Source organism: Macadamia integrifolia, chromosome 14 (assembly GCF_013358625.1).
Source record: "Macadamia integrifolia cultivar HAES 741 chromosome 14, SCU_Mint_v3, whole genome shotgun sequence".
NCBI lineage: Eukaryota > Viridiplantae > Streptophyta > Magnoliopsida > Proteales > Proteaceae > Macadamia > Macadamia integrifolia.
In genome coordinates this window covers 20,774,518-20,784,102 of record NC_056570.1, presented here as the reverse complement: position 1 = coordinate 20,784,102, position 9,585 = coordinate 20,774,518, and the positions used below count along the sequence as shown (strand labels likewise).

Sequence of the window (9,585 nt, the reverse complement as noted above, 5' to 3'; positions counted from 1 at the left end):
ACGCGCATAAACATGAGGCTGTGGGACATGGTAGTATTACTCCAGTAATAACTAGTCGTCAGATGTGGTAAGCATGCTTCATTACATCAATGCATACCGTCCAATTAATGGGCAGTATTTTCTGATCATCAATAGAGAACAAATTGATCGGTTGGGGAAGGATCCATTAAATTCTAAGGAGTAAAGACTAATTTGCAAACTCAGAGTAGACCTTATAGTTCATCTCAGTTGCAGTGACCTAAGAACAGTTGAATTGCACCCTATACCAAGTTTATGAGGAAAGGGGGTAGTAGGGCATTAAAGAAGAGTACTTCCCAATGATGAAAAGGGTTTAGTTGTTATTTTATGTGGGATTCAACCTAGGGTTTTGAAATCTATTCATGTTGGGGTCAATGGAGGTGGTGGATAGTCATGTGGGGAGGGGGCATATGGCATAATAAAAAACCACCTATGATAGTAGCAAGGGTTGTTGAAAGATTAGAATGGAATATTTGGGAATATGAAAGGGAATTAGAAGGTATATGGAATTAGGGTTTACGATGTAAACAATATATGAAAGCAAACAAACAAGAACAGCCCTTTATGTGGGTCTCTCAAGTCAATGGGTCCTAATGACATTACCCTTCAATATCTCCCGAGAATCTTAAAATCCCTCGAAATTTTGGAAAACATATTTAAATAATTTTCTAAAGATTAATAAAAGTCATGTGTAAAAAACACGAGAGAGAGAGAGAGAGAGAGAGAGAGCGAAGAGAGTGGGGGGAAAGGAATCACATAGTAGACTCTCTTTCTCTCTCTTCTATTTTTTTTAACCCGTCCTCTCCGGGGAAGGAAGTCCATGGCCCACTTTTATTGCTGCTTTGCGTGTTTTGACTATAGACCAGAGAGAGAGAGAGAGAGAGAGAGAGAGAGAGAGAGAGAGAGAGAGAGAGAGAGAGAGAGAGAGAGAGAGAGAGAGAGAGAGAGGCCAAGTTTGAGTGTCATTTTCCTAGATATACTCTCGAGGAATGCAGACCCAAATCCCTCTCCCTTCCATGCCTCTCTTTTTTTAATTCGTCTTTCTTTGCGTAACAAAATACATATCCTCTCTCTCTCTCTCTCTCTCTCTCTCTCTCTTCTTCTCGAGCATGTCTGTTTGTTGAGGAAGAGAGGACTAAAAGAGTGTCTTTATTAAGACCCTCTTTGATTAATTCCATCCTCATCTCATATATCTCACATTTCGAGCATACCAAGGAGCCACTCCCCTCACTCTGTTCTCTCCTCTCCTCCCACATCACCCCACCATACCCTTCTATCAGTCCTCCACAAGTTGAAGGATAAGGATCAAAACCCACTTCAAAAATTTACATACCCAATTGAGTTTAACCTTAGAACAGGAAAATTCCTCATCTAATCTACAATGTTTGTTGAATCCTCTTCCATGCCTGCTCCTGATCTTTCCTTGCACATAAGCCCTCCTAATACTTCTCCTTCATCGATTTGTAATAGCGAACCAGACACCGGATTTGATCTTTGGCGACGACCTGAAGGTATGAGGTTAAATAGTGATAGTTCAGTGAAGATTGACTCCCAGGCTTACACAGAGCTTTCACTAGCTAACCCAAGAAATGGGTTAGAAGCTGAGAGCTCTTGGAGGAGAAACTTCACAAGAGGAAGTGAAGAACATCTTAACAGTAACTGGGTTAATCAACTAAATCATGGGGGAGTATTACTTCACGATATCTCAGATGGGTTGAATGGGTTGAGACCCATAAAAGGGATTCCAGTTTATCACAACCGTTCATTCCCTTTCATGCCTTCTTGGTCTTCATCATCACCACCTTCTGCTTCTCCTACTTCTCCCTTTCTACATGGAGTTTTGGATCCCAATTCTTCATCTCCGTCGCCGTCACCGGCTTATCGGATTGCCGGTGTCTCAAGGTTTAATGGGTTTTCTTCAGATTCACTACAGCATCACTACAACCACCACCACCACCAACAACAACAATATGGAATGGGAGCTTCAGAGGTTTATTCTCATGGGATGATTAGATCAAGATTTATGCCAAAGATACCTGTAAAGAGGAGTATGAGGGCACCGCGAATGCGATGGACAAGCACTCTTCATTCTCGCTTTGTTCACGCGGTGGAGCTCCTTGGCGGCCATGAAAGTAGAAATCATTTACTTTCAATTCACTACCTTTAATGTTTCTCAGTTTTTATCTAATTAGATAAATATGATTAGATCTTGGGTTTTTTTGGGTTTTTGGGTTTTGGGTATTTGGTATTTGGATTATATTTATATGTATATGTTTGGTTTTCAGGGGCTACTCCAAAATCTGTTCTTGAGCTCATGGATGTCAAAGATCTCACATTAGCTCATGTTAAGAGTCATTTACAGGTATGGCTAATGAAGTAAATCTCTCTCTCTCTCTCTCTCTCTCCATGTCTATTGCAGGCCGGTCAGATCTTCTTCATCTGTTCTTCAGGCACTGTAGCCGATGAATGCAGTGATTGAATGAATGAGAAGATAATTAGTTTGATTTCTGAGACTAGACAGCTTCTTGTTTTAGAGAGAGAGAGAGAGAGAGAGAGAGAGAGAGAGAGATAGACAGACAGAGAAGAAAGAAAGAGTGAGTGAACAGAAATCTAAAAGAGAAAAAGTAGCCATCATTTCTCAATAATTCAGGTCTCATTACTAACCTTACCAAACATCATCCTCGTGGTTAATGAAGAAACCAAGAAAAAAAAAAAAAAAAATAGAGAGAGAGAGAGAGAGAAGAAAGAACCATTGGATTAGATTTTGGAATGGTTTTTTCCTCATTTCTTTATGGGCGAAAGTTTCCATTATCTTTTGGGGAACGAGGGCAATTTTCCCTTTCTATTTTTATTTTATTTCTTTATTATTATTATTATTTTTTTTCCAGTTTCTTCGCAGGTTCATGTTTGTTTCTTTTTTTCTTATTATTCTTTGTTTCTCTTCTCCCTTGCAGATGTATCGAACTGTTAAGACCACTGATAGACCTGCTGCTTCCTCAGGTAATTCGTATTGCTTAGCCTTCAGCCTAGTTCTTTTTAGCTGCTTATCTCTCTTACCCCATTTTATCTCCCATTTGAAGACCCACAACCCTCTCTCTCTCTCTCTCTCTCTCTCTCTCTCTCTCTCAACCCACAAATCCAACCAGTGTACGTACATATAGATCTATATTATTATTATATTATAGTATAATACATGTACAATAATAAAATATATTTCTTGAAGGATGAGGCAGCTTCAAGGGTTTCTTCAACTTGGGATATTGCACCTTCATTTGTTAATCATGATGTCAGCTTGGATGTTCAATTGAGAATCATATAAATTTTGTTAGAACTATGTTTTTTTATTGGTTGTATAGCTTCTCTGTTGATGGTGTGGAAGTGTGACTCAATGAGTTTTCTCTCATTCTTTATCTATGATTTTTCCATATCTTAATGTAATTTATTTACTCATTCTTAGCAAAATAACATAAAAAAATAACTATTATTATATTCATGTTAGGATGTATTCTTCTGGGTATAGTGGACACTAAACCTGAAATTCTATTTTTTTTTAATATTTTATTCTGACCCTTTAGACCCCCCCCCCCCAAAAAAAAAGGAAAAAAAAGCTTATTACAGGAATTTTCCATTTTCTAATTGTGGTTTCTTTTGAAGGCCAATCAGATGGGTCTGGAGAAGAAGATATTGCATCAGCAGCTGGCGATCTTAGATTAAATCAAAGAGGATCATCAGATGGATCTGTACAGCTAGAATCAGATTACCCTTCTACCACTACCTTGTGGAGTAACTCTTCAAGGTACTCTCTCTCTCTCTCTCTCTCTCTCTCAAGAACTCTTTGCGCACGTACACTTTTACATTGCAAACCCACGTCCTCAGTTAGAATAAAAGGGCTCTTGAGACAGCCTTTGCTTTTTCTGTTTCTCTTTAATGTCTTTCTTTTTCGATTTTCTAAAGAGATGCCATATTTAGCTTCCATAGTTCTAAAAGTAAAGCTAAATATATAACAGAAAACTTTAGCAACGAAGGAAAGAAAGCAACCAGTGCAACACTATTGTCTTCCTCTCTTAAACTGTTCTCCTATGTTATATTGTTCCTACTATATTTGTTACTTTTAAAAATTCAAACAAAGGGTCATATTCTTTTCACTAGGAAATTGCATATATGACCAAGAAGATCCATATATTAAATCTGTGTGCATTACCAATGGGGGAATACTCCTTATGATCTTTGTTAGAATGGATTTCTTTCTCGTAACATGGAAGAAATTAGAAACTGCATTTAGATATATTTTGGCTATTGATATTAACAAGATATATGTTATGAATATTAATTAATTATATATGTTTATACTCCTATTTTTAATTCTATGAGAACTACCTTCTTTTAGCTATCATGGTTTAAGCATGAGACAAATCAATCATTGTGCTACTGTTGAATATTTTTCCATTTACTTAATTGGGTTAAAAAAAAAAAAAATAGTGGTCCATACTAAAAGATTGTATTTGAACTATTGGATGGGTCAAACATCCATAGTATATGACAGACAATTATAGCTTCTTCTGAGGAACCAAATTACGATGAATCTGTTGACATTAATCTCCTTCTTCCCTTCTAATATATACTTTTTTAATCTTTTATTTTCCCTTCAAACCATGAACAGGTTAGTGAAAGAAAAAGGGCTACTTCAAGTGTGTCAGCCTGTAAATATTATGTTGGTTCTTCCTCATTTAATTGGGTTAGGGAAAAAAAAAATAGTGGTCCATAATAATGACTAACAGTCCCCGTCTATACCCCAAACATGAAATTCCTAGCATCTAAACTCTTGAAACAAAAGAAGACTACAATGATAATTTATTTTTTGTGATCAGAAAGACTACAATGATATTTGTAATAGGAGGTTTGATTATAGCCATTCTTATTTAATAACAAACACCACACCAAGAAACTCTCAGTGTTAGGAAGGATGGGTCGTTTTAAAGATATATTAACTTTGAAATTTGAGTAAAAAAAATAAATAAAGAAGAAGAAGATGAGTTCTGTTTCATGGTTGTGATCTAATTTTCATTGTATTCTCTTCCTAAGTGGAACTGAATATAAAAATAGAGGGGCATACTTAAAGGAGCACTTTTCCTATTTGATTCCTCTTTATTTTTTTCCCCCTCTTTTATACCCACGTGTATTGTGGCCTTTCTTATAACTTAAGACATCCATAAAAGACCCTTTTGCAACCCCCCCCCTCCCATTACATGATTTTCACAATTCAATACTTTTGTCTAAGCCACTTCCCTCCTTCCCTTCTTTCCAGAATTGAGCATTCCAAATCTACCTTGAAACATATCTTTGTTCAAGAATGGTGAGCATTCCAATTCTATCATAAAGCATATCCTTGTGAAGTTGGGTACCTTTGCTTATATGAATTTTTTGAGGGTGTTTTTGTGTTATTTGGGGGTGGGGGGGGGGGGGGCGAGTATTTTTGCATTGAGCCTTTAATTTTGGAAGGGGATTGTCAACTTAGTGATAATTTTTACCTAAATCTTGAACATTAGACAGACACTCACCACACTTAAATAATAGAAAAACATTTATCCATAAACAAAGGGAGAGAATTTATGAGAGGAAAAGGGGGTAGGCTATATACTTGCAGGAGCTTCATGAGCTGTAAGGGAAGGCCTTACAAGTTTTGTACTAGGAAATAAAACTCATACAATAAGGTCCCAACTAATTACAGCTTAAATTGTGCTTCAATAGGTTGAATGTTCCTTTCAAAATATTACCTATGGCTTTTCTAATATATAGGATAGAAGACAAGATCTACACCTTCAGTTTCAATTTAACATAATATCCCTCACTTTATAAAGTTGTATGTCTTAGTTCTTGTCACATAGAAAAGTTAATCAAGGTTTATCCTTTTTTACCTTGTCATTAAAATTCTAGTTCGATCATTGGTGCGTTTGGAAAATTCTGAATCAAAGCATTGATTTGAATACCAAAGGCTACATCTCATACTTCAGATGTGCATCCACTTCATATAATGCAAAATATTTTAAAAGGTATTTCTCCTGACCCATTTTTTGTGTTACAAAAGCACAATAACATGTAGAACAAATTTGCATAATTTTCTAACACCTCCCACCCTCCCAGGCGCACGCGCCGAAATAAAATCCATATGGTTGATTTTTATTTTTTATTTTTTATTTTTATTAGCATTCATCTTCTCAGGAAAATTGTCAAATAACAAAATTTAGGAGAGGTACTTCACCATGGTTATTATTATTTTGGCTTAATTGATTTATCATTTTATTTTCTACATATATAGACAATTACAAGTTGTCACTAAGCAAATACTACTTAACCAATATTTCTCATTTCAATGTATATATACAAAAGGGTTCTGCATTATAATCTCTATGCTCTGGAAGTTGGATGTTTGACATGTAAACTCTGAACATCAGGTAATTATATCACTAGAGTAGATTTTATGTGAGATACATTAACGAGTGTCTTAGTTATTAAGATAGTTCATAATAGCATCAATAAGGTTGATGACAAGAGTACCAGGAGCCATCCATTAGACAAAAAAGGATTTAAGAAGAACCAGATCAGACACTTCCATTATTGGATTTAGGGCCTTTTTTTTTATATATATTTTTTATTTTATGTTTTGCTAACAATGGATATCCAAGCCTTCAGCTTAATTAAACTTGAGGGTCCATACTGACTCCAAAACTGCATAGATCGGTTTATACCGGGGTTGAGTGATGATCATTCAATTCAAATTTCACCAAAAACAGTGAAGAGTACTAAACACCACCATGTAAGTGGCCCCAAAGAGGTAAGAGCAGTCGAACTCAGAATCACATACATCCTGTGATGAAGGTCTCTTGCCAACTTGGCTACCCCTTGGGGTTTGTCGCATGACCTAGTTTGTGTTATTGAATCTTAGGGAATCTAATGCATTCAAATGTAAAAATGAAACTGATATCAGTTCAGCGAGGGTTTTGAAATTGCTATTGGGGTTGTCCTATACAACACGTATAATGTGAATTAGTTGTTTGGTCAATTACCAGACTCATATTAAGAAATGAAGCTCAACCCAATAGCATAGGATCCCTGGCCATACATGGAAAAGTTAGTCGGTATAGCATACTCCCAAACCAATTCACTGTGACTGAAACTTGTTGTTTAGACATAGAAATGGGTAACCATTTTTTTTTTTCTCTCTCTCTTTTTTTTTTTTTTTCTAAAACGTAATATTATTAAAAAAAAAGGAATAAATAGTTATCAATACAAGAATAAAAAACCTTATACTTGATCTTGTAACCCCCACCTTCGGTATTGCCATCAGCAGGGGATAAAAGATTGCCTTAGCCAAATCTATAATTGGGTCTACCATATGCATCTCTAATTAGCAAATCCATAGTATGCTCTGGAAATGCTACATTTGAATCTGATAGCCTAGACTTTGCCGCATCTCTAGCTAAGTAGTCAACTACAGTATTTGCCTCTCTGAAGTTATGAGTAATCTTCCAAGTGATCCCACTTAGGTATGGTTTCAGATAAGACCATCTCTATGCTGGGAACCAAGGAATCTTCTTTTGTTGAACTAGCATCACCACCACACTAGAATCAAACTCCATCCATAACTGATTTATATCCATCTCACGAGCTCGCATAATGCCCTCCATTGGCCCTTCCATCTCTGCTTCAAAAAACCCCCCCCCTTACACCCATAAAATTTTTATAAGATCCCGTAACTCTTCCCATATGATCCCGAAAAATCCCTCCCGCTCCCGTTCGACGTGGGTTTCCTATAGAACTACCATCAAAATTCAGCTTAACCCAATCTATCTGAGGCTTACACCAGTACACCTCTAGAATTGTCTAGAAGGCGTAGCTTGAATTCTCAACCCAAGCTTCCTACAGCAAAAAATATCAGCCACTGATCTGACTTCGCCTTTAGTACTAGGCTTGTAGCTCCTTATCTCGTCAAGGACCATTTGACATACAAACTTGGAGGGTCTTAACCTATCATCATGCCGCCTACTATTTCTCTCACGCTAAATATTATCAGCCACAGTGACCAGCCCCAGCGCGCAAGCTTCTTTGCAACAAACCTGACTAAGCTTCCTTTTCCACCATTGGAAAAGTATGGCCAATGATCCATGATTCTTTCATCTAACATTGAAATACCCACAAAAGGATTTCCGTATCTCCTCAGAAAAGGGACACTAAAGAAAAATATGGTCCATTGATTCAGCTTCCACACCATCTAAATATCAGTAAAAGTATATAAAAGAATATGGAATTTACCATATGTATTCTTATATCTGATGTATTAGAAGATGATTAAATTACAATATGATTCTAAGTACTTCAAAGATAAAGAGGGAAATGTATATGGTAGTGGTGGAAATGATTCCATAATTGATATGGGATGTCTCTCCAGTAGAGAGAGAGAGAGAGAGAGAGAGAGAGAGAGAGAGATTGCAACATAGAGGGTAGGGTTAAAGGGCGGGAAGTTTTGGGTTGTGGGGTAGGGGGAGAAAGATGTGGTGAGTAGCAGAGGAGGAATATGCTAGAATGGGGAGAGGGGGAGCCAAAACAGGAGCCGGCTACGGTGGGTGATTTGAGGTAGGATAGGGAAGAGGGTAGTAAATTTATATCCTTAACCTCTTAAAGTAATTGACATGTCAACTTATATGGGTAAAAAGTGTATAGTTATAAATTCTGTTCCGTAAACTTCTTGAATACAAATAATGGCACACACATACACACACACACGCACACACAAAAACTGAAGTGGTGAAGTGAGAAATTATAACCTTCTTTTGATTGTGCGCCCACTGTTTGAAAATAATTTGAAAGTCACTTATCATATATCATTGTCTAAAGCTAATACATTTTTCAAGTGCACATATGAAATGGCACGATTTACCTTCGTTTGAAAATAAAAATGTCATACTAAATGAGAAAAAATGTTAATATTTCTTTTTATAATGATATACTAATACTTATCCAATTGGATAAGTGTATACGTTACCATATTTCAAAGAGGAATTTAAACAATTCCTTATCCTTAAACTATTCCATTACAACAAATCTCTCCCTTTCTTCCCAAGCACTACCCCTAGGGTTGCCATTTTTCTTCATATATATATATATATATATATATATATAAAAGGCTGGAGGTATACCATATTTGTGTCTATCTCTCTCCTCCTTCATTTGGAAAAGTTCTTATGCCCCTTACATCCAAGTCATCCCATTGGTTGAGCCACTAGCTCCAGGAAAGTCTGCAGCATAACTAACCTCCTCCCTAGCTATCTACCTATCTCTGTGTGTGAGTGTGTGTGTGTACACACACACACAGAGTAAGAATATAATTTCACTCTTTTGGTTGCTAATACTATGTATACTGACTTGTTCAAGTTCTCTTCTTGATTAGAGATGCATACGATCTTGAGATGTATCTGACTTGTTTTGCTAGTTTTCGTGGTTCTTTTTTTCTTTTTTTCCCCTTCTTTAATACAAATGACCTTTTTTTTTTTGCGAGAAAATTCTTCGTAT

General features: G+C 36.5%; 1 protein-coding gene across 2 annotated transcripts in view; it reads left to right on the top strand.

The window, feature by feature from the left end:
• Nucleotides 1-1,030: 1,030 nt before the first annotated feature.
• The window catches only part of LOC122060954 (transcription repressor KAN1-like), an 11,996-nt gene continuing 3,441 nt past the window's right edge, over nt 1,031-9,585 (top strand). Inside the window, exons 1-4 of one of the 2 annotated variants that reach the window (XM_042624083.1) lie at nt 1,031-2,150; nt 2,304-2,380; nt 2,973-3,018; nt 3,682-3,814. In XM_042624083.1, the coding sequence (XP_042480017.1) occupies nt 1,400-2,150; nt 2,304-2,380; nt 2,973-3,018; nt 3,682-3,814 (1,007 nt within the window). In that variant the 5' untranslated portion in view covers nt 1,031-1,399. Of the gene's footprint in view, nt 2,151-2,303; nt 2,381-2,972; nt 3,019-3,672; nt 3,815-9,585 lie in introns of both variants that reach the window. The other variant, XM_042624081.1, reaches the window with a different exon arrangement.